This window comes from Camarhynchus parvulus, chromosome 4A, assembly GCF_901933205.1.
Source record: "Camarhynchus parvulus chromosome 4A, STF_HiC, whole genome shotgun sequence".
In the NCBI taxonomy this organism is placed as follows: Eukaryota; Metazoa; Chordata; class Aves; order Passeriformes; family Thraupidae; genus Camarhynchus; species Camarhynchus parvulus.
In genome coordinates, this window is record NC_044600.1 from 11,503,804 (window position 1) to 11,528,951 (window position 25,148).

The 25,148-nt window shown below is 40.9% G+C and overlaps 2 protein-coding genes across 5 annotated transcripts in view; one reads left to right on the top strand and one right to left on the bottom strand.

Moving 5' to 3' along the window:
• TMEM164 (transmembrane protein 164) overlaps positions 1 to 16,521 on the top strand; it is a 35,954-nt gene extending 19,433 nt beyond the window's left edge. For all 4 annotated transcript variants that reach the window (XM_030967374.1, XM_030967372.1, XM_030967371.1 and 1 more), the window contains exons 5-7: positions 1,353 to 1,431; positions 10,516 to 10,616; positions 11,028 to 16,521. In XM_030967374.1, the coding sequence (XP_030823234.1) occupies positions 1,353 to 1,431; positions 10,516 to 10,616; positions 11,028 to 11,234 (387 nt within the window). In that variant the 3' untranslated portion in view covers positions 11,235 to 16,521. The remainder of the gene's footprint in view (positions 1 to 1,352; positions 1,432 to 10,515; positions 10,617 to 11,027) is intronic.
• A 2,025-nt stretch (positions 16,522 to 18,546) lies between these two features.
• Positions 18,547 to 25,148, bottom strand: part of AMMECR1 (AMMECR nuclear protein 1) — a 72,718-nt gene continuing 66,116 nt past the window's right edge. The window contains 1 exon segment of the mRNA XM_030968001.1: positions 18,547 to 22,896. Within this exon segment, the coding sequence (XP_030823861.1) occupies positions 22,782 to 22,896 (115 nt within the window). The 3' untranslated portion in view covers positions 18,547 to 22,781.

Here is a 25,148-nt window from a genome sequence, read left to right on the forward strand (position 1 = left end):
AAGAATTGTAGTTGAATTTATAAGATCACTGTGTTATTTACCAACTGTTAGACTATTGGTTAGGAAGAAAATCAAATTCTTTAAACCTCTCTTCTGTTGATGTAGAAATTTCTGTAATGTTTCAGTTTCAAGGCTGTGACTTCAGTATCTCAGAAGAGTCATACAAAAGGAAGGCTTTTCTCCCCACTCCCTGCTTCCCAACACACAAGCCACAGTGGTAGGTCCCGTGTCTGAATTCTTCTGGCTGGAAAATGACAGAATGAGTCTGCATTTGAACCAAGGTTTTTCATTATTCCCATGAGATTTCATACTTGTGGTATTGTCCAATTTGCAATTCAGAAAAATAATGCAACCAGTGTGGCTTTTCAGCTCTGTAAGTCAGATGCAGTAAAAAGCTGAATTCTGAATGTTTGAGTGTTTTCTACTACTATTCAGTTCTGTTCAGTTTTAAATGTGCTGCTTTAGTGTAATAAATAGATGTAGGCTAAGGTACTTGTAGATGGGAGTAACTTTCAAATACAGTGCATCCCCTTTTCTAAGTGATGAAGAGCTAGAAATAGTTGAGTCTGGATTAGGAGGCTCAAACACAGAGATATGGTTGAAGTTATTTTTAGTATTACTTTAGGTGTCTGGCTTCTTAGAAGAGAAGTTACACTAATTCAAATAAACACACAAATGACTAATTGTAATTTCCCAAAAGTTGGCAGCAGGTGAGAAATACCTGATTCACTATTAACTGGTAACTTGCTTACACATAATTCTGCAGCTTGTCTTTAAAACCAATAAATGACTGGTCATTTTATATTTTAATTTATATTTGGCCAAGCTTAGCAATTCTGTGCATGCATGCAGGTTGCTATAAATCAGGTCTTTTGATTTTTTTGCACAGGCCTCCTATTACTTGAATATATCTATTTATATACTTTTATATATAAAAGACCTAATTTATGGAATTCTCTCACAAGGTAGCAAGTATCTTTTCTTTCTAAAAAGACTTCTACACTGTGGGGGTGTGCATAATTTCTGATTTAATTATTTGAGTGGTTTGCATTGTTATTGGTGATTCATGCTAACAAAGAAAGGGAAAGAGCAACCTTATGTTACTCCTCCTTTGTTGTGCTTCTGGCTAATTTTGGGAATTACCTACTGGAAGTGCTGTGTTTGTTTTAAGGGGGATGGAATGGGTACAGTCAGCTGCACTTTCAAGGCACTGAGCATTAATGTTTGTTATTATACATAGGTGATAAAATAACTGACCTGAAAGCATTGTCATGGGTTAGAAAGAGAATTGTTCCTTGGAACTTGGTTGTTAATGATGAAAAATACTTACAAATGTTTTCTTTATCCCACAGCTTCCATTTGAAACGGAGATTTATTACATCCAGCATGTGATGCTCTATGTTGTGCCCATCTATCTGCTGCACAAAGGAGGTAGGTAGGCAGTTTACTCCCTACGGATTGAGCTGGTCCTGTGGAATGAAAACACTGCTTACTGGATAACACCAGCTTTATTCTTACCCTTTTAAAACCAATTTTCTCTGTTTTTAATAAATAGTTCCTGATGTTCTAGTGTTCTAATGTTGGAGTTTTAACCCAGATAATGAGTTGTGTCAGGCACTAAACAAAAAAATTTAAAAAATGGTCTTTTGCCTGAAGGGATATTTAGAATGTATTTGCACAATGTGCATTGTCTTCTTGAGCAGCATCTCTGCCATATTGCAATATTCTCAGTTGTTGGTGGGATGTATTTTTAAGATTTTTACCTTCTTGGATGTCTCTTGAGAAGTACTGGAACTCAAAATAAGCCAAAAAAAAAGTAAAAAAATTAGTTGTCTAGTTAGATAAGTCCCAGAAATTCTGAAGCCCCAGTGGGATGTAGTGACATGTATCACTGAAATGAACTAGATTGCTTATCTCTTCTAACAATATTGCTGTCTTGCATTCACTTATACCATAATAGTTCAGCAAGTCTGGGAATCCTAAATTGTTTCCCTGGCCAGTGATTTTTCCAGTTGTGGATTCTCCAAGGGAATGCACTATACATTCAGCTGGTGTGGTGCTCTGCCCCTATCTAGTGCTGACATGCCTCTAGCTGCATTTTCTAGCAGAGCTGGATTGTTCCATCCAGGAAATAAAATATGATCATTTGTGATCCACATGTTCAGTAGTCTTTAATGAAAGCCCTGAGGATGTGATGTCAAGCAATGGGATGCAGTCAGGCTCTTCCATCCTGCTGAATCCATTGTGTTTTATACCAGTGGTCACTTATAATCCTTCACCCTCTTTCACGGTAACATTTGTGTTGCAGTGACCTGATTGCACTGTGACCCACTGAGTGAAACTAAGAAAAATTATTCAAAGGAAAATTGAAGTCCTGTACTTAAAAACATGATTCTGTTTCTTTCTTTTATCAGGGAAATATGCCAGCCATGTTTTAATTTTAATCCACCCTTGATAGTATAAAATTCTAGCAAATAATGCCAAAGTGCAGAGTAGTTGTAGGAGTTACACAAACTCAAAATCTTTGCAGGAGGAGGGTGAGGAGCAGGGGGCAGAAAGACTAAGCAGCCATGGAGTGAACTGTACATAGTGATGAAGCTCTTGTGATGTCAATAAATCACTTGGTGGCCTTGGAGTTCCATCTGAGGTCACTTTAAGACAGTCCTTTGCTTTAAAAAGGCTTGGCCTTGGATGATGCTTGATGTGTTCTTTTAAGAACACTTTTGGTGGTTTGGTTTGGCTTTTTGCTGGTTTTGAAGTAGAGGTTCTCAGGGTTCTTCAGGACCTGGGACTGACAAGAACTGATTTGCAGTTTGAAGGGTTTGATGTTGGACACTTGTCACCCTGGCTCAGTATTCTGAACGCCTGCCCTGTGTTTATGTACAGGTATTTGCTGCCATCTAATGTTCATGTGATGGCAGTAAAATTGCTGAAAGAACTTTGTTGGCTGAACCTGTCAATTGAGATTGCTGTTTAACTAATAAACAGCTCCATTTCTTATGCACTAGGCTAGTCGTCACCTGACTGGCTGTAATTAACAAAACACCCATGAACTCCTGCCACAGGTGACAAAAATGGATCATTTTTGGCGGAAAAATTATGCCTAAAAATATTTGTTAATTTTGTCATTTCACTAGAACTTCTGTTTAAGTACTTTCTGAGTAGGTCACACAGGACTTTGTCCTGAGTTCTGTATCTTGTGAAAATTGCTTTTTCATCACTGACATTGATCAGCATGCAGCTTGATTTCAGTATTGAAAATAGAAATTTCCATTAGTGAATCTGTGTATTATGATTGAGAGAAGTAATCAAAGCGTAGAAAATGGAAAAAAATTAAAAGGAATGGATTGTATTTGGAAAAATATACTACTTCAGTTTTATTGGGAATCTGCCTATATTACTGGTGACCTTGATCCAAATGTTTCTCAAAGATAGGGTGAGCAGAACACCTGAAGGAGAGTGGATTTGAGGCTCAGGCTATAGAGAACTGCACCCTCAAGTTTGCTTGCAATACCCTAATCAGGTATTGCACCAGCCATGCACACACATCCAACTGCCTGCTGAAGTGTTTCCTCTTTGAAAGTAAGCAAGGGCTGGAATAATTTATTTTTTGTCTTTTCCTGCTACTTATTAGTGGTGCAGACTGGTCATGCTGCACTGGCAACCTTTATGTCCTTCCTGACCCTGTAAGAGGGGGGCTTTGCCACACTTAGCAGCACATGGATGAGAAAGGTGTTTGGAGCTCAGCATTCACTGTTGCACAGTAAACTCACTGGAGCTCAAGGACATGGATCCCTTTTGGGGATTAAAAACTCCTCTTCCCTCTCACTCCTCTCTGTACTGAGTGAATATAAATTTCCATACTTCCCTTTCTTAACATATTTTCTCTCTAAGTGCATATATGCATGTATACATCGCATGCATGCAGGCTAGACAAATTAATTGCTTTTACACCATGTCTCATCTTCCTTGGCAGCACTAAGAGGCTCTCATGCAAAATAGATGTAGTGTGGATGTAACAAGCCAGCACACAAGATTCCTACCTCAAGTCAGTTCTTACATAAAGTGTATCTGCAGTTGGCACTTGTATTTTACTGGATGAATCTCACCTTGTGTCACCTGCCTCCCAAAATTGCAGTATGCATCTGAGCAGGACACAGCATTCCAGAAACTGCTGGAGCATTTGAACCAGACCTTGCAGGTCACTGTTTTCTCTTGTCCTTAAGAAGTGAGACTCTGAGAGACTTTCGGTGAGGTCAGGACAGCTAAGTTCTTAAACTGTGTATTCTTAAGATAACAAAAAGAAATCTAGCTTGCGCTACATCAGGTTTAGAGACTGATGATGATGACTCTTGTTTCTGATTGTCTTAAGCTTGTTTGGTTAGGTTTTGCAATGGATTTGACAAGGTCAAGTGTGCACCTTATTTCAGAACATCAAATCATACTGAAAGTTAATCAAGGCAGAATTGTTACTTCCTTAGTGCAGTGATCAAACAATATTGTAAATTACATTATTCCACAGCAGACTGAAATAAGAGTGAATTTGTAGCAGCTCCCTAGAGCTCAGGAGATAACCGGCCCTGTGTTTTGATATCCTCTGTGTTATTTATTTCAGTTAGTAATTCCAGTAGGTAGAAGAGGCTGTTGGCGTTGAGGTGTTTGAGATTCTGTGGCTGCAGGGAGCTATGCTGAGAGTCTGTCGGGCAGGGGGTCTGTCCTGCAGCTGTCGGCAGGTCCGTCGGGCAGGTCTGTCCTGCAGGTCCGTCGCGCAGCTGTGGGCAGGTCTGTCCTGCAGCTCCGGGCCGGTCTGTCCTGCAGGTCCGTCCGCGCAGCTGCGGGCAGGTCTGTCCTGCAGGTCCGTCCCGCAGCTGCGGGCAGGTCTGTCCTGCAGGTCCGTCCCGCAGCTGCGGGCAGGTCTGTCCTGCAGGTCCGTCCCGCAGCTGCGGGCAGGTCTGTCCTGCAGGTCCGTCCCGCAGCTGCGGGCAGGCCCGGCGCTGGGCCCGGCGCTGGTGCCAGCGGGCTGCGCTGCGCTGTACAGCACGGCCGGCAGGCGGCGCTGTGCCCGGCGCCGTGAGGGAGGGCAGCTCCGGGTGCGCGCCGCAGGAAATGCCCTCGGTGAGCCGGGCCGGGGTGGGCCGTGATGGCCTTGTGAGGGCCGGGCAGCTCTGTGCGCTGCCCCCGTGTGTCTGAAGGGCCGATTTGCCGCTAAATAAATTAGTTGTTTGTTGGCAACAGAAGCAGAATTTTCTTCTCAGGCAAGTGCTGTATCTTTATAAGCAGAGAAGAGCCTGTGTCTGACTCAAGTCCCAAAGCCCTTTACTTTGTTGATCTGTTCTCAAAGGTGGCATCAGAAGAGAAGCTCTGTGGCATTGTCACACAGTCAACTGAAGCTGTTGATTTTATTTTCCTTTTCTCCCTTCTCACGGAGGATGCCTCTGTTGTGCTCGGCAGCCGGGCAGGAGCAGCCAGCGCCGGCAGCTCCCTCAGAGCCGGGAGTGCTCCTGACCTCAGCACGGCCTGGGCTTGGGAGATGCAGCACATAGATACCAAGTACACATGAAAGGATCATTTTTCCTTTCGTTGTAAATTAGGAAAGTGCAATTAAAACACTCAAGTTGTGTTTTCCACTGGCTGTTAGGACCATATTTAAAGACCTTTTTTTAACTTTTGCAACCTCCGTCAGTCACTTTCCCACTCTCCCTGTCTTTTAGCTAATTCTTTCCTTAGCTTTCTAAAGCAGTTATCAAGCAGGCTTTATTATATACCTCTAGCAGTAATCCAGGAGAAATATCACTTCATATTTTGATATACTTAGGCAGTCATAAATCTAGTCCATCTCGATCTTCATTGAAATACTTGATAATGTGTGATACAGCTCTTTTGCTGCAACTGACTTACTTAGAGGCCTATTGACTCTTGCATGTTGTTTCCCTACTCTGCTTCTGCAATTCCATGTTCTATTCCAGATTTCTCTACCTGCTGAATGCCCTGTAGTAGACATAAATGTGTGGTTTGCTGTTGAGCTGTGCTTGTGCCATGGCACCTTGTGTGCTGTTACTCTCCTGTAGCTTGAATATTCGAGAATAATCTTCTTTGATGATTTAAGAGAGATGAAGAGGAAGAGGAGGAGATGTGTCCCTGTCCTATGACCCTCTGAACTTTATGCACTGGGCAGTTACAGTTTGAAAAATGAAATATCTTTCCAGGAGATGGAGAAATTTAGAAGGGCAGGTGCCAGTATCTGGAAGAACTGCGACTATATGAAAGTAGAGGAAGAGCTACTGCTGCTGCTTTATGGAATATAAAAAAATGATTCCTGAGAGAAGCAGGTGCTGTAAGAGCTCTGTCTGAGCTGGTTCTGATGAGAGTAGCTGGCACTGAGGGGAAACAGAAACCTCCTGGCATAAGGCACTAGTTTGAAACCTACTAATGGAGTCAGAACTGTAGGGGAAACATGGATTTCAGGATCATCCTCTTGAAAAAATTATTTTCCTGTGTGCCCCTGCAAAAGGAAGTTTTATCTCTAGGCTAGCTCAATAGGCCACTCATGTGGAATCAACCTTCTGTTCAAGGGAAATAAAAGGAAAATAAATTTGCCCGCACATTTTTGTAAGCTTGAAAATGAAAGAATTGTAACAGTTGCTCTGAGTTTTGGATTAAGCAGGTCTACTTATAATTGTAAGACAACTGAGAATGTGCAGCACTGGAAAACTCATAAAGCTCTATCAAATGTAGTGGGAATGAAAGCAAGACATTAAAGAGATTATTTTAAACCCTACTAAATTAAAAATTTGTACTATATTTAGATTCTAAGTCTCTAATTCGAACAGAGGAGTAATTTTCTCCTGCATTATGTTTTCACAGAAACACAAAAGGAGTATTGCTTTCTATTAAGTTGGGTTCAAATTTTCAGAAGCCTGTGTATTGAGAATTTTAAATAAAAACAATAGTTCATAAGAACATTTGAACTAGCACATTGTGGAGAGGGAAGAGTATAGAAAATGGCATCTCTTTGTGGATCCTTAGTTTTTTAAAGCCATGCTTCCATTTCCTAGATGGCAAAATGATCCATTTGGCATATTCAAGGTCAACAAATTCTTGTTTAGAAGCAGATGAAGAACCCCAAACTCTTCAGTCTATATGGAATCCTTCGTATCAATGCTGTTGAAGTAATGAAGTGTGATTCAAACTGAGGTATCCCCTGCCATGCTATTTCAACACAGGAGCAAACATGCAGCCTACCTGGATGGCCCCAGCCTGGAATGGTCTCAGCTGTCTGGGGAGTGAGTGTTTTTGAGAATGAGATCAGTGCCAGACTGGCACTTGGACTAAATTTCTGTAAGTGCTTAATGTATAAGAACTGCCCATGATTCTTCATAAACAGAGAGTGAAACTCTCTGCTCCCACCCATTGAAATTGATTTCCTATGCAAGCAGCAAGTAGCTTTTGCCAAAGCCAACACAGGCCCTTCAAACAGCCACTCAGCTGGCTCTCAATTTTCCTGTTTGTGTTTTTCTTTTAACAGACTGTACTATGGAAAATAGACCACACTGCTCCATTAAACAGCAATCCATCGAATAGCAGGGCTGTAGTGTAAGAAAATCTATAGTGGGTATTTGTATAATGAGAATTGTACAGAAAATATCCCAGGTATGAATTTAAAATTAGTTTCCCAAAGCACACTGTGGAATCTAGAGTGCTCCAAAATGTTTTTGTGCGGAGGTCAGTGTTTCCTTTTTGTCCTTTGATGTCCAAATAGTGCCACTGCTGAAAATCACACCATTATTTTCAGGATTCCAAAGTCTAATAAGGAGGGATATTTTTAGTAGGAAGCAAGACCAAAAATCTGTCGAGAGCGAAAGTTGCTGATGTATTTTTTTAATTTTGCAACAGAGCAAGGATGTAGCAGAGGGAAATTCCTTGTTGGGGGAACCTGAAAAGCTCTGCTAAGGGACCTCTGAAATCCCATTCCCTGATTAGACTGAAGCTGGACATGAGAAGCCTGAGTTCAAAGCCACATTGTGCCATGGATCTGTGTTGTCATCTTGTGCAATTTCCTTAGTCTTCTAATGACTGCTGTCTCCCTCCAGTCTCATTTTATAGTTGGGGTCACTTGCCTATATTGGTATTTATACCCTACCTGCCCTGTAAGTCACCTGGATGTGGAGATGTCTGTATTTTAGCTTTCCTGGGTGCTCACCCCTTTAGACTCACCAGGCTTTGTCACATACTTTTGAAATGACACAGGCAACTGCCAACAGAAACCTAATTTGGTTTAGCACTGCTCAGCCAGTTCCCGGGAGCTGCTTTGATACCTTATTTAAATTTCATGTTGTGTTTTGTATCTAGGTTAAACATACACCTAAAACTGCAAGGACAATATAAATAAATTTTGCAAGTTAAGCAGTGTTTTCTTTACAGCAGAGGAGGGAGTACAAAGAGTTTCTGTAAAGCTTGACCAGGTCACCTAAAGTTGGTGCAGCCAAAAATAGAGCCATGATCTCCTGCACTCTGACACCAAGGCTCATTCCTCCCCCTCCTCTTCTCTCTGTAATGAAAAACCATATTCAAGGTGGTGTCACCTATCTGATGTTTTCAGGCCATGGAGTTTAATGAATATCATTGCTGTCTAAGTCAAGACTTCTGTACTGTTTCCTAAATAGGATGCCAGTCTTAGCTCACACTTGCCAAGTGCATCCCAAGAATTACTGTTGGGAAATTTTTCCCTTTACCTGCAGAACTCAAAGTGATTCCTGTAGAGTTCTCTTTGACCTTTGGTTTTACTTGCTGTTCAGACGCTTTTGGCCTTCACCTTCCCACTGCATAAGAAACCTTCCAAGCTGCCCTGTGCTTTCCAAGTAGCTCCTGTGCCCAAATGTGTCATGGGCTCCCCAAGGTCCTGCCTGCTCACTGACCCCTGTGTTCTTGGGAGCGGATGTGCAGTTTTAGACAACAGCTTGTAGGTGATTTTGAATCTGTAGCACTCACAAAATGCTATTTAATTGAACTTATTTCAGGTAACTACAGCAAAATCAATTTGAGCTGGCATGATGGGTACAAATTACAGAAGGAAACTATACAGAAAATAATTTTGAAAGGGCCACAGAGCTTGAGGAAGCATTGCCCTAGAGACCTTAAACCTGAGCTGGGATGCAGCATTAAACAGTGATGTGGTCACAGCAGTTACTTGTATTTATCTCCACAGGATGCCCTACACAGGCATTTCCATAGCAGCTGTGGTCTGGTGGGTGCTGTGGTAGCTGCTCTGCATGTGGAGTTATTTAAGTTCCCAGGAGCCTTGTGCAGTGCATGCTGAAGTGTTTCATTGCTTCCTGGTAATTACTGAGTGTGCTGGCCAGCCAAGGCCAGTATCAGTCTTGCACTCTGTGCTCTAAGCTATCCTTTGAGTACTGGATACGTGTTCCAGTATTTAATAATATCTAATGGATCAGAGAGCAGATAAAGGCAGATAAAAATTGCCAGTGTATTTTTATAATCCTCTGAAACTCTTACAGCAGCCAAACAGCATGACATTGTGCATCTTTCCTTCGTGTTTTGAGGCTGTTATTAAAGTCATAAGGAAAATAATATTTTCCCACATATCTTACAGCACAATTTTCATGTCTGCTAGTAAGAGTCTAGAGAACTCTGTAAACTGGTTTTGTTCTTACCATATGAAATTTGAATATTTAATTCCCAAGATAGTCTTGTATCTATGAGTACTTTTATTAAATCTGATTCCCTTGGTACATTCTAGGTCAGGGAACATTGTGTTTTGTCAGTAAAGCTTGGTTTTGAGAGGGTTGGAATAATAGAGAAAGGTTGGAATAATATATCTGCTATTTCATTTGAAGGGAAAAAGTGTTTTACAGTATCTGTGATATCTACTGATTATAAAACTGTTTGTAGTGTATATCTGAAAATATCCCCACAGCAGCTTTCATTTCAAAGCACAGCCTGTCATTAATGGATTGACCACCTGATACAGCTTTTCTGTTCCTTTGCACTATTGGTGCAAGTTCCTTTTTAATAGTTGTTAACCATAAAATTAGGAAATTACAATTAAGCTGTGCTCTAATAAAGGCTGTGCAGGACCTGCTGCTGACTAAGTCAGTTCTGTGCATGCTGAAATCCTAATCCCTGCAAGAAGCAGGTGTTTTAAGTATAAATAACCTGATTTTTAAAAAGATTTACTGTACACCATTATTGCATTTATTACTTCTGTGGTAGAAGGAAGAATGAAATAAAAATCATTGATGTTGGTGAAAAATAGATTTAGTGAGGTAACATATTGTACATCTCACTGCTGAGATGTGGACAAGGAGGAGGGAAGAAGCTGATCAGGATGCTTCAGGTAAGAAATAAAGCTCTCCAATATTAATTAGTATAATGGTATTGAGGAGGTTATCAGCTCAAGCCAGATGTCCTGCCATGCAGGAGAGAGAGGATTATTCATTGGGAGTGTGGTGGGCACAGCAGTGCAGCTGAACATTAATGTATTCCTTTCTTTTCAAGGTATCTACACCCCTGAACCGCTCTGCAATTTCTGGTGGGCTCTTTTATCCACGGGGTTTATGTTTGTGTATCATTTTAGCATCTTGCAGATCCTGGGACTGGTAAGTAAACCAGGTTAATAAATGGATAGTCTGCAAGTACATTCAGAGTAAAAACACTGAGTAGTTTAAGTATGCAGGTCTACATAGATAAGACTACTTGCATGCAAATTATTTTATTAGGCTACTTGTATGCAAATTGCATGTTCTAATGAGGATTTGTATCTTATGTCTTGCAAGTACTGATAAAATAGTTCATAGATTGGTTATGTACCTGCATAAATCCATTTATTAAATACATCATGGAACTTGGATCTGCTTTTTTCCGAAAGCTGCCCTACTTGTGTTGAGCAAATGTGTGTCACCTGAACATTTTTGATTATTTTGGTAATTTTCTAAATTTTCACTGTTTTTAGGTGAATCAATGGAAGATAAAAATATTGTTAATTGATAAATATATTGCTGCTTCCTCAGGTTACAGAAGTGAATTTGAACAACATGTTGTGCCCAGCCATCTCAGATCCTTTTTATGGGCCCTGGTACCGAATCTGGGCATCTGGACATCAGACTGTCATGACCATGACTCATGGGAAGCTCATAATCCTGCTGTTTCACAGTGCTGTTCCCACCCTCAAATGCAGCATGGACTTGCTTGGACTCCCAGCTAAGAAAATAGACTGAAATTTCTCCCCACATAATAGTTCATACAGGAAGCAGAGCTATACTGGAAAACAAAGAGGGGGGGACGAGAGGACAATGTCTTTATACTTCTTCCCACAGTTTTTTTGCCTCAAAAACACCTCTGTAACAAAGTGAGTTTTTTTTTACCTGCTGTTTCTCACTGCCTATTGCCAATGGCAAAATTAGTGGCCTTATTTTGGGGAAGGTTCATGTTTTATACATTTTGTATAGATTACAGTAGAATCTTGCTAAGCCACCATTTAAAATTAGGCCAGGACCTGTCCACATTCCAGCAGAGAGAGTGGCAGTGCTACCTCATTTTGACTCATTTTCCATTAAAGAATTGTAACTTCTAGGACAAGAAATAATGCTGAATTGTAGCACTCCACTGATGTGAACCAGCATGCTGGACTGCATCACCTGGCTTAACTCTTAAAGCTTGAATGTTCCAAAATGGTCACAGGAAATCATGCACACTTAATCTTCCAATCAGAAGTGCAAAACAGTGAGGTTCTACTGTATTTTCTTAAAGCTGGTTGAAAATGTTGGGGAACAATAACTCATTAAAAAAATTAATCAACTACTTAATTTCTAAGCTGCAGTGGGTAAGTACCTATCTAGTGAAGTCCCATCATGATGCTTTGGAGATGCTTTTATTTTAATGAGGGGAAAAAAAAGAATGTTGAAATAACTTCAAAAGACCATGTTATGTATAGGCCATGATAAGATATTGCATCCACTGTTCTGTCCTGACTTAGAACAAAATTTTTTTTTTTTCCACTTACCTTATACTGGAGAAGGAGTGGAGATACCAAGTCCAATGTAAACATCAGGGCTTTTTTTTATACTTAATAGCTTTTGAAACATTCCTGCTTTGTCTGTGCTGATCTTCACTGACCAGACTGGTTGGTGAAGAAACCAAATGAAACTGTTCTCTCCCTACAGCTCTGCTATATCATGTGTATTGATTTTAAAATACAGGTATAAAAAGGAATGTCAAGTCAGTGCAGGCCTCTACTGCAAAGGGCATGTTCAGTTTAGTAGCATGACCATCAATGTCTTTTGGAGAACAGGATGGGCAGAATGATCAACTGTGTGTACCTGCTCAAATTTTGCATGAGGAGAAATCATGGGCAGAAAGAGAGAAAATCCTGACTGTGTTCTTCCAGAATTGTGAGTCCATTATGCAAACTGTTGGGTTTCAGGGCTGCAGATTTTTCTTGTACAGAAGTTTGACGGAATTTATAGATTAATTGTGTTGTCAAAGCTGTGACTTGTAAGATAAACCAAAACCATCATACCTCCTCCAGCTGGATCACCTGAAGGTATGTGCTGAAGTTAAGGTACAGCTATTTATACCTCAGGAAGCAAAAGTAAGTTAACCTTTTTTTTTTTTCTTAAGAAAGAAAAAAATTATTTTGTGAGGGAACAAGTGGCTAGTTCAAATATTTTTACTCCATATGATTAAAAAAAGTACACCTTAATCAGAAATACATTGTCCCATATTCTGATTTACAAATTGATTTCTGGCATTCTTCCATGCCTTGCTGTATGTGTGTGTGTATATATAAAAATACACTGTATGCTCACAACTTGAGAACATGCAGCATGTACCTAAACTATCCCTCAGGCACATACAGCTGGTGTTAGTATTACAATAGAAGGACTTAAAACAAATTTTGCAAATACTACTTAGCATTATTATTTGCTTTATTTGTTTAACGTATGGTTTCTGGGGTTTTTGTTTTTTTAATTGCCTTTTTTTTAGCATCTTCCCTTTTTTTTCCTGTCAGGATACTGTAGTTACTGGAAACACTTCTCTAAGTAGGAGCCTTTTCTGTTTTCTTTTTCTAAACTATAGCATTTCCTATCTGTAATCATCTGCTTCAGGGCATTCCAAACAAGTATAAAGCAGCTGCTGTTTGCCACCATTGACTGCCTCTGGTCAATTAAAACTGCAGGAGCATTTAAATGAGCTCAGGTGTCTCACTCAGTGCAGGCTCTGTGCTTGGAAAGCAGAATTTGCAAGCTCTTCTGGCTGACTTAAAATTCAGTAGCAGGAATGTGAGCAGAGCTGACAGGGCCATCCCTGGGCAGTGGAAAGGGATTACTGGTGCAGAGCTGCTGGGAGTGGTTGCCTCTGCCCTCCCTCCCTGGGCCCACCTGTGCTTTTCCCTCTTAGGCTGCTCCAGTTGTTTCGAGTCACACAGAAATCTGAGGTGTAATTTCACCACATGGGGTTTGCTGATGGAGCCGCTCATCAGAGCCAGTGGGGCACTTGTACTGGCCTTCTAAACCTTATGGGCACGTTCTGGAGCTTGTTGAATCTTTTGTACCAATTTAAGCTGAGAAAATGTCTCACTGAACAAGGCAAAAAAGTAGAGAGGTAACCAACTACTGCACTCAGTAGGGATTTTAGAAGTACTGGAGCTGCAGTGAAGGAATCAAATGGTGCAGCTGGAGTCAGGTGGGAAGGCAGGCAGTGCAACCTTCACCTTTTGAACATAAACTGTTGCTTCTTTGTTGTTGTGCACTATCAGTGAGGCTGGCTGAGTTAGAGCAGAATCATTTAGGTCAGAGAAAACCTGTGAGTTCATCAAACCAAGCATTGACCCAGCACTGCTGAGCCCACCACTAACCCTTATCTCCAGGTGCCACATCTACACATCTTTTAAACTCCTCCAGGGTTGGGGACTCCATTGCAGCCTGTTCAAGGCTTGATAACCCTTCTGGTGAAGAAATTTTTCCTAAGGTCCAATTTAAACCTTCCCTGGTGCCACTGAAGGCTGTTTCCTCTTGTCATGTTGCTTATTTCCTGGGACAAGAGGCTGACCCCCACCCTCCCTTCAGGCAGTTGCAGAGTGACAGGTCCACCCTGAGCCTCCTTTTCCCCAGGCTAAACCCTCAGCCATTCCTTAGATGTGTGCTTCAGACCCTTCCCCAGCTCTAATGCTTTGCTTTGGATGTGCTCCAGAGCCTCAGTGTCTTTCCTGTAGTGACAGGCCCAAAACTTAAAATTATTCCCTCCTTCCCCATGCCCTTCTTTGAAGGCTTTTAGAACTTTATGTAGATTTATGGTGACCCACCACTCAAAACTGCATCATTGTAGCTAAGACAGGCTCCACAGCAGGGGAAGGACAGGTCAGAATGGGAGCAGAAAAGGGAAAAACTTCTGAAGCAATTGTGGAACTTCACATCCTTCATTCCTCACCTATCTCTGGTATCTGCTGGGAATATGCATTAGCCAGAGCTTGCCGTATGTGCAGGAAATGGGAAAGCAGAGTGCTTCATCTCTCTAGCACTTATTTGTTGTTTTCCCTGGCAGAGGCTGATTCTTCTTTTCCCTGAATGGTTTATTTTATAGGCAGTTACACTATACAGATTTCTTTGGTTGCTTTATGCTTATTTATGCTGGAAATGAAAGCACAAAACTCTACTGCTGTTCTTGGGAGGCAACTGCATTCTCTCCTGGGGTGTTACACACTCCATCCATATCAAGACAACTTGAAGCTGTTGCCCAGTACCTGGTGATGAGGTTTTACAGTGCTGCAGTGCAATGCAATTGAAAGGGCTGTCCTGGGCCTCCTGCTGCAATGTGCCCAGATGTGTCATGGCACTGGGAATTTCAGCAGCAGCAGCTGAAGCAGAGTGTAAAATCTTACCCCAGAGTGACTTCATTTGCTGGCCAGAATACCCCAAAAAATTCTTGTGCAGTGCCACTGCCTGGCCTTCAGAGATGCTGGTATGGGTTAAGGGGTCTGAACAGAGCCCTCCAAGTGTTGGTATTGTAGGCATTTCAAAAGAAACAAACTCATTACTCCAGCTGCCAATGGCTGCATTTCCCTCCAAGTGTACCCATGAATGCAGCATTATTAGCTATAATAAACCTGTTTACTGATGGGTTTGTTTATGCAGCATTGGAGTAAGTAGCTCTCCAAACCAGTAATGTTTCTGTCCCTACCACTTGTGCCATGGCTTCAGCTGTCCAGGATCCCTGCAGTGCTCTTTTTCCAAGGATTCAGACACTGTACAGTGCCTGAGCTGGATCTATTGGTTCAACTTCCTCTTTTAAGCATCAAAGGAGAATTTGCATCGTTTCTCTTGAGAGGTGCAAACAAATAGCTCTTGCCCATGTGTTTGTAAATTGATGAAAAGCCACAGTCTATGAACACACACCTGGAGCTGGTTTTGGTTCAGCTTCTCAGTTCAAAGATGCTGCCCTAAGCAAAACTTAACGTGTGCTTGAGGAAAAGTCAGTCCATTTGCAGTCCAGTCAAATCTTGAGGCCAGAGAGTACCTAACAGTAGGTTTCTGTTTCTGGCCACAGAGTTTTGATATTCTTGTATATTTCAGATAATTTTATAAAGTTCAGTTGTATTTTCCAGAAGTGGCTCTTTGCAACTGTTAACTGACTGTAGTTCTATGTCCTAAGTCTTGCATCTAAACCAGAAGCATTTGTTTTCTATGCATCCATAGCTTATGGAAAATAGAGTTGCGGTGTTTTCTTCAGTGTGACAATTGTTTCACTCTAGGTGGATCCTTAGGAAAAAAATATCATCCTTATAGTTAACAAAGCTCTGAAAAAGCCAAAACCCAGAAGAGGGTGTATGTCAGCCCTGGTGGGAGGTTTCTGCAGGCAGACACGTCAGCTTTGGTGTTTTCAGTTCTACAGTGACAGGACTCGTAACAAATCTGTTGATTTTTGTGACCTTGTACTTCAAGTGATATTGCTGTAAATCTCTCTTGCAGCTGTTGGTGTAACCTAGTCAAAGCCAAGCTGTTTTATAAATAATTTTATTTTTCTTCAGGGTCAATTTTGTACTTTTAAAAACTCTTTCTGCATTTCCTGAGTCATTATCCCAATGCTGCAGAGGACACAGCAGGCAGAGCAGTGAGCACACCCCACTCTCCCTGACCACGCTGTGCTAGGGGTTGGGCTGGAGCACCAGGGGCCTGCACAGCCTGCAGGGCTGCTTACCCCACACTCCAGTCCCAGCATGGCATTATCCAGGCACAGAATGGGTTGGAAAGGGATGGATGTGGATGGGCTCAACTGCCACATATGCTGTTAGTTCTGAATAATTTGTAAGAGTGTTATAAATTTTGTAAACTTTTTAATGTGCTAAACTTTGGTTATGAAGTAACATTTATAAATGAGGGGTAATTTGTGTACCTGTTTTTGTATTTTGCTCTGGTGGGCTTTTTTGTTGTTGTGCCCTAAGTCCAGATCATTGGGCAAATAGTTGTTAAACCTTGGAATTAAAACAAATAAATGCATTTTGCTGGATACTGGATGATTTTGTTATCATTCTGATTGTGCCAGGTCTGAGTCTGGCCTGCTTAGGACTTTTTATAACTAGGTAACAATCACAGAGGCACATTAATATTAGCTGTTTATAAATCAGGTAAGAAGATGGAAGCTCCTGTGTGAATCTGATGTTGTCCATCTTGCACACAGCAGTTCCTGGGAGAACAGTGGGTACTGGGATTTCTGGAATTCTAAGCAGTTCAGTCTGACTTTTGCCTGTTACCTGTCAGTCAAGAGCAGTTTAGTGTCAGAGCTCACTGCAGGGTATAAATCCTTTAATCACTGTTTAAATAGGACCTGTCCTTGTCTTTCAGGTGCAGAGCTCAGGGAACTGTTACAGCCCAAGGATGCTTTCTGCAGGCTTCCTCACTGTTCCTACCCCAGCCTGGGCAATGTCTTGTAATTTTCATTTCACAGCACTTTAGCAGAAGATGGGAGAACATGCACAGAAGTTTTCAGCTCACACCTTTGTTCAGAAAGCTGCTGTAGGACTGCACTCAGCCCCACATCACAGGATGGCAAAGTAGTTATAATGTACTTTGCAAATGCTTCTGGCTGTAATAAACATGATTGCAGCATAGTTAAATGTATTCTTGTGACCCAGTACATCTCAGACAAGCAGGTTATTGCCTTGTGTGCAGTTCTTGGCAAATACTGTTCTTGGAAAAAGAACATACTGGCTGTGCCCACCCTGTGTTATTATATATCCATTGCAGAGAATTCAATTTTTCATGTGGCTGGGGAAAAGAATCAATTTTCCAGCTTACTTTCTCTGGAAGAGTATAAAGACTGATGAAACAGCTTAAATAAAAATCCAGTGTGAAGTGCTGTATGGCAGCCTGAGTTGAACCAAGCAAGCAATTTCCCATTGCAGGCACTGCTGATTACTGGCAGCAGCCTTCTGTAACTAATTGGAAATCACCCTTTTATTGTTTAATACCAATAAATATGTAAGAATAAGCAAGTTTCTACATCTGAAACACCCTTAATGCTACTGGCTTGGTTTGATTTTTACAGTGGGAATTGGAGAGCTAAAGCAGTGAGAAGAGTGGAAACTCATTGTAGGAAGTGGTAATTAGCTCTGCCTTTCAATGGCCTCAGGGTTTTAGATTAGGTTTAGTGTAGGTTTTACACTAAATTTTACCAAATCTGCGAGCCAAGCTTCCATCACTGGTTTAGTATTTACCCAGGCAGGTCTCCCTTCAGAGGTTTGTTACTCTCCTAAATAAAGCTTCAGAGCAAGTGAAGGAATGGCTGCATCAGACTTCAACATCCAAAGGTTACATGGATTCTATTGCTCTGCTTTCAAAGGCCCTGCATCTACAGCCAGCAGAGCTTTTAATAGAGCATGAGGCAAACAAAGCCCTTCTGAACTCAGAGCTGAGTTCCAGGGAGATGGAATGCTTTGTCTCAGGAATTATCCTACAGAGGAAATATGCTCCCTCTAACTCAGACTCAGTAGAAAGTATCTCAGTGCACCAAGAATTTGGCTGAGGGACCAAAGTTCTCCAACTCAGTTTTGGCATCAGCTGTGCTGTTGCTTTGACAGAGATTCTTCAAGAAACATTGATCAACAGAATGTTGTGCCAATCTGGCTGTTAAAGGGTACTGGTGCTGTGTTCCTGACACCAGTATAATTGGTTCTGCAAAGAAGTTTTGCTTCAAAAGTTTGAAACCATTTCTGCCTCTCACAGGAGGGAGCTCAGGCCTGGACAGAATTCCATGTGTAAAGTTAGACAAGAAGTACAAAACTGAACTGGCAATTGATATAAATACTGATGAATATACTGAGACAAATAACTAATGTAGCTGATATAAATGGTGATTTCACTGGGAGTGTTTAGTGAAAGCTGCACGTACCTTTATCCAGTTTGTTCCTACAGCAGACAAAACAGGAGAACATTTCTAAAACACCACTGGCCTTTGACATTAACACCAGGTAAAAATGCTTCAATAAAAACACTGACCAAGCCACGCAGTTAAGCAGAGAAACATAAAAAGAAGTGGTGATTCTTTTTCCTTATTTTATTGGGTAAATGATTTAAAAGGTAATAACAATAGTGTTAAAACTACTACAATATCTTTCCACAGCCATATCTCACAGACCCACAGATAACCTTCTAGCATTTTTTTTTCTTTTTCCTCATTTTTCTCTTTTTAAGCCATACTTATATTAAAATGCCCATTTCAACAGTTTCTTCACACTAATAGCAATTAAATGTGGAAGGAAGAAGGATCTAGTTATAAAGGAAGGGGGTTCAGGTAATCTGTGATATTACTGTAATCAATTGAGTTGCTAAGGAAGGAAGGAAAAAACTGAGGCCTTACAAGCTACTCCAGGTAGCTCTAAGCCCACTGTGTGTCACCATGGCATTGAAGATAACTCAAGATGCTGGTGAACAATTTAAAGTAAGTTTGTTTTTTGTTTGTTTTTTTTTTTTTTTTGTAACATATAAAACACTAAAATAACTTAGAAACTAGATCCAAATATCTTGAAAAGAATCAACTTTGATATACAAAAACAGTCATAAGTTGTTACAAAAGTTTCAAACAAAAGTTTGTTTTCTCAGTGCGTTTATGTACCAGCGCAATTACTGAGTCCAGAGCAAAGAAAGAGGTTTTTCTTTTTTATTTTTTTTCTTTAACAGTAATAAAAAATGAGGAAAACATATCTTTGTATATAAAGAATCATTGCTGGTCTTAAGAATAAATGTAACCAGAAACCCTTAAATCTGAGAGGCACACTTTGGGTTTCTCTTTTTTTTTTAAACTTTTTTTTTTTTTTTAACATAAAATGAAAGTCACCAGTTTATTTAAATGGAGGAGATACTCAGACTCCCCAGATAAACTTAATTCAATTAACATCACTAGCAAAAATCAGTTAGAAACTGTACAAAAATAAAAAAGTTAACACATTTAATCCTGCAGGGATTTTGTAAGGACTGGAAGGCAGGCTTTAGGAGCAGCATTTGGGCATGGCTGGAGGCTTCTTTGGTTCGATCTAACACACATAAGAGATGTAACCTACTCCAGACAACAGTTTTAAAAACCCGCACAGTTGAGACAAGTAGAGGTCCATATACAAACTCCAGGTGTGCCAGGGCTGTGCCCACCTTGGTTCCAGAGCGGGGCTGAGGTCAGGACCGGAGCGTCCCCCCCTGCCAGGGCAGCGGGAAGGACACTTGAAGCATCACCGAGTAACAGCTTCGTGTCAAGTCTATGGTTTGGTTGTCTAACTCAGTTTACAGAACAGAGTTTTTAGGAACATTAGGCAAGAGAATGAAAAAAAAAACCCCAACAATCTCTTCAATGGAATAAGGCAAACTGAGTAGTGCTCATAAAAAAAATAATCAGCATTTCAATTTAACAAACAGTGAAATAAGCTACTTGGTTGTACCTTAATTTCTATAAAGTACCCCAAATGAAAAACAAATCTGTAGCTAGCCCCAACAATACAGCTAAAAGCTACTGAAGGTAACTATGAGGGAATGACATTTGTGAGAGCAGTTGCTGATTAGCTTTAAGCAAACAGACCTGTGCTGTGCCAGTGCATGTCACAGTGAGCTGCACGTTTGGTACAAAGAATCCCACAATTACAGAGAAACAATCTGCAGCAGTTCAGCACAGTGTGCTGAGGAGGTAGGTGCCCTAGAAACACTGTAGGTAGACTGATTATTCCAATCTTAAAAAAAAAATCATACAATCTGATTGACCACAGACTCTGTAACAGTTTTTAAATTAGTGATACAAAACTCTGGTCCAGAAGGGTCTGGCATGAGCTCGGTTCAAAAGCACACCTTTACAGTTTGTATAACAGCCTTGAACTATATTTTTAAGCAACAGCTACTAAGAGATAGACAAAAATGCATTGTGCATTATGCTGTATACAAAAAGGAGACAAAACTATCCTTTTCTCCCCCAAGCCATGGTGGGAAGTATTGCTGACCTTGTCCTTAAAATCCTGCAGGATTGTTTATTCATCAGTATATCATTATTACACTGGTAAGAAATTCTGTATAACATCTGCATATATCGAAGATTTCTTAAAAAATCTGATATGATTTTAGATCCGCATGACCAGTCACGTGACCTTCTTGAGGTTGATTAGCACCTTTCAATACATATATATTTTTATATATAATAGATCTTTTTAAAAAACTTCTAACAATGAGCTCATGCAGAAGCACGAGCGAGCTGTAACGAGATGACAGATAAAGATGGGGTTGGATGACTTTTTTCGCAGCAGAATGATTCAGTTTGTGCTCAGGTTCCCTATAAGGGCAAGAAAAAAAACCAACACAACTCTATCAGGTAGCCACTTGTTCACATTTCCACTTGAAGATTAATTCATCTAAAAGTGTTCCCCAAGTAGAAACAAGACAACAGTATCATCCAAAATAGCCTCTGTATAAACATTTACTCATTTTTGCAGCTTCTGGCTGGCATCTCTTGGCTCCTGAAATTTCAGGCCCTCTGCTTAAATTAAGGCATCGCAACTGAAAATGGTAATATTTGGACATAAATGCTGTGGATGAAGGAATACCAAAGACCTTCTACAAGAACCTCCATAGAAATTAAGTGGCAGACCTAACCTCACATAAGGGATGAGCATAATTTATCCATATCCGACTTTGAAGCCCTATTGAAACACTTTTACAGTTAATCCAATTTTTTTTAAAACTGAATTTTATCTATTTGATTTTTATATATCTATGTATTTACAAACATTCATTATTCAAAGCAACTGGAATTTCTGCTTACTGTGGTTTACTCACTCAGATTAGGAAGGTCTTTTCTGTAACAGGCAGCCTGTGCTGCAACAGGCAGCAGTGGGAGTTCTGCAGGCACAGGAGGAAGCAGTGAGCTCCTGCCATTGACTGGCCTTGCAAACAGACCACACATACCTTTTACTAAATCCTATTTTTACAGCAGGAAAAAGTTCCAATCGGTTTTCTTTCTGCTACCGTGTGGAGGGGTATCAGAATTATTACACAGTACTTACAGCTCTCAAGCACTATTCCTGCAACAGATGAAAACATGTAACATTATGGCATACTTGTCCTGGCTTTCTCACAAGAGTCTTTTTTCTTTTATTAAACAAAAGTTAACTTGATCCAACTATTCAAGACTTGATAAAATTCAGTAAGTTCAAAAGCAGATGAAGAACAAAACAGGAATTTCTCTTTTCCAAAATAATTTTGCTAATAATAATAAAGTAAATCTCACTTTAAAGAGAAAAAAAAGTGTCCAAAACCCTGATGCCAGAGCAGCCTCCACAGGGTCTGCGAAAATGTCTGGAGTATATGTTTTCTATGAATTTTATATATAAGTATATAATTATGTTATAGTCAAAGGCACTAAAATCTAAATCCATTTCCTTCCTAATATGACATCTGCTACTCACCAATCTGTTTTTAGGACACAAATGTCACTCCTAATTTGAGTCATCACAAAGGCATCGTCTCATTACAAATGCATTCTTGTGACTACTCCCGACAGGCCTGGGCTGCCTCTGATTGCCAGCACAGGATGGGACACAAAAGGGTCCTGGATTGGATTGTGCCCAAATCATTTAGGCCACTTGATTCTGAAAATGCTGCCATGTTAAACATCACCTCTCGCTGTACATGAGTCGCTTCTCTTCATCCCAAAAAAGCATTTTGCATGTCAGCCTTGGTGCTCTGGCTGTTTGTGCTGGATCTGGAGATCCTGTACAGAGCTACATGGAATCTTTACTGTGAAGGTGAGATATTGTACACACAACGTCATTAACAATGTTATGAAAATGCAATTCATTGTCTACTTCAATACCTGAATCTGATATGTTTCATTCCCTATCACACCCATTAATGCAAAAGCCATGAATGCCTTTTTGCTAAGCAAAGCATCCCTAACTGCAATCCTTAAACTCTTCCTTCCATCCACAGTTACAGAAAGCCTTGATTGATATAATTCAATGTTAATGAAGTAGAAATTTAAATTTTCATAAAAAACCCAAAGGTATATGCTGCAAAAAAATCTGCAGTGAATTAGTAAGAAAAAGGTATGGGATCTTTGTAGTAATGCAGTTTTCCCTCCCGTTGCCATGATGAGCTGAACCAACCAAGGAGCCTCAACATGGCAACGGAAACTATCATCATAAAATGGTACAGTAATAGAGATAGCTAGACCAAGAAGGGGCAGGGTCTCCTGGGAAGAGGTCTGCAGAGAGGTCCAGTGACTGGTCATGCGGCTCAGTGTCAGGAATAATGGTTGTATGGTGGAAGGGGGTGCCCAATACCATTCTGGAAGTGATGATGCTGACGATGGGCAAGGTACTCTGTGTAGCTCATCGTCATCTTCTCACTGCGGTACCTGGCAAAGAGCAGAGAGGCCAATTCAGAAACTGCTACCAGGAAGCTGCACTGCTAGCACCAGAAATGCTGCACTGCTGCTTTGTTTAGTGGTAAGAGCTCTGTACTTTTGATGTTGGGAATAAGACTGACTTCAGCTGCACAAGGGAACTGCCACAAATGTCAGGGTCATTTCTTAAATCATGTGACAAATCACAATATAACTGCTTATGAAAAAATACTTTAAGCAAACAGAATTGTTAAAAATGGTTGGCTACTATGCTGGTTGAGGTAGAGGGAATAGAGAATGTCCTGTAGCTTCAGCCAACCCTCTACAAAAATATAGTAGGAAAAACCATAAACAAGCACTATAGATTTTTGGGCTGTTTTTAAACAATCAGTATCGACTGTCTGCCAAATTCTGCTTTTAAAATTATCCCAGCTACATTAAATATAGTTACATTCTTTTTAGACTAGAATCACAGAATATCTCCAGTTGGAAGGGACCCATCATGAACATCGAGTCCAACTCCCTTCTCCTCACGCAACTACCTAAAACTAAACCATATGGTGAAAAGCATTGTTCAGACACCCCTGGCCTCCAACAGGCTGGATGCCATGACCCTGGACAGCTTGTTCCAGTGCCTGACTACCTTCTCGGTAAAGAATATTTTCCTAGTGTCCAGCCTGAAACTTCCCCTGAGGCAGCTTCATTCCCTTCCCTCACATCCTATTGCTGGTCCCCTGAAAAAGCAGATAAGCAGCTCCCTTCCACTGCCCCCCAGGAACCTGTAGACCCAGTGAGGTCCTTCTCAGCCCTCTCCAAACTGAACAAAACATGTGACCTCAGCTACTCCTCCTGAGTCTTGCCCTTGAGGCCTTTCACCATTGCTGGTCACTTTCATCACACTCTAGAGTTTGATGTCCTCACAGAGAGGCACCAAACTAATTTTACCAGGCACTGAAGTGAGACCAGCAGGCCTGTAATAACAAGGATCTCCTTCTTCCAAATGGAACAATATCTGCCAGCTTCCCCTTGACTGGGACCTCTCCTGACTCCCAAGTCAGTTGAAAAATAATGAAGAATGGTCCCACAAGAACACTGCCCAACACCTTGTAACTAAAAGCAGAATCCAGGTCCTGACAACAAATATTCTGAATACATCTGCATCGGTATTGTCAGACAATGAGGAACACAAGGCACCAGTGGCTGCTGGGCCTTGCAGAGAAAGCAGCAGCTCTTCTGGAATCCATGGGATGGTACATGGCACCAGTGAATGGAACTCCCCCATGGGACACAAGGAGGGGCCCTGCAGGTGACAGTGACAGACATCAGGGCCAGCTGCACAGCCCCTGCACAGCTCTGCATCCCCAGCTGCTGAGCTCTGCATTTCAGACCCCTCTGACTGCTCTGAGTGCCTCTGTGCCACTGTTTAGCTCTTTCAAACCATGGCCAGAACTGCTGGGAACCTGAAGGGAGTGACAGACTCATGATCAGCCTAAACCTTTTTTCACACACTTACTTTAATTCAGAAGACTTGAAAAAGAAGTTAAAGGCCCTTATTCACTCCTCCAGTAGATATTTTCATGTATGACAATAAATTATTAAAATGAGGTTCTAAACCAGGTTGTCTAATGCTGGAAAACAATTAGTATTTTAATAATGCTGTCTCTAATCTGTCAGCAGTATCTGAGATTTTAAGCAAGTAAAACAGACAATCAAAAAACCCCTTTTTCTGAACAATGAAAAAAATTATGGTTTGCTCATTTCGCTTATCAGGCAATTGATTGTGGTAGCAGTTTCAGTGTTGTGAACTTAATTACACTAAATATAAGGCTTTTTGTGGGGTTTTTTGGGAGGAGTGGGGTGAACTTTAGGGTTTTTTTGTTTGGTTTTGTGCTCCATGCTATTGCTCCAAGCAAAATTGTGCAGCAGGAAGAAAACGTGTGCTATATAGAAGTTTTGCTTAATGGAAAAATATGCTCCTCATTTGCTGAGGTGCACAGAAATGATCTGTTGCCTTATTACTCTTGCCCTCAGCTATCTCCAGATACACTTTTCAAAAATAAGATAACAAGGTGTACAGCTGGAATGAATTAAAGGGAGACTGGGGCTCTGCACTTGGAAATTTAGCTGGCTTCTGTAAATCCTTCCTCCCTAATTTAACCTTCAGAATAAAATGTTTCCCTTACTTGGAGCCACTCCACAGTAGTTAGGTTCCTATAAGAATCCAGAATTCCAAACACTCATTGAGACCCAAAGTCTTTATCTCC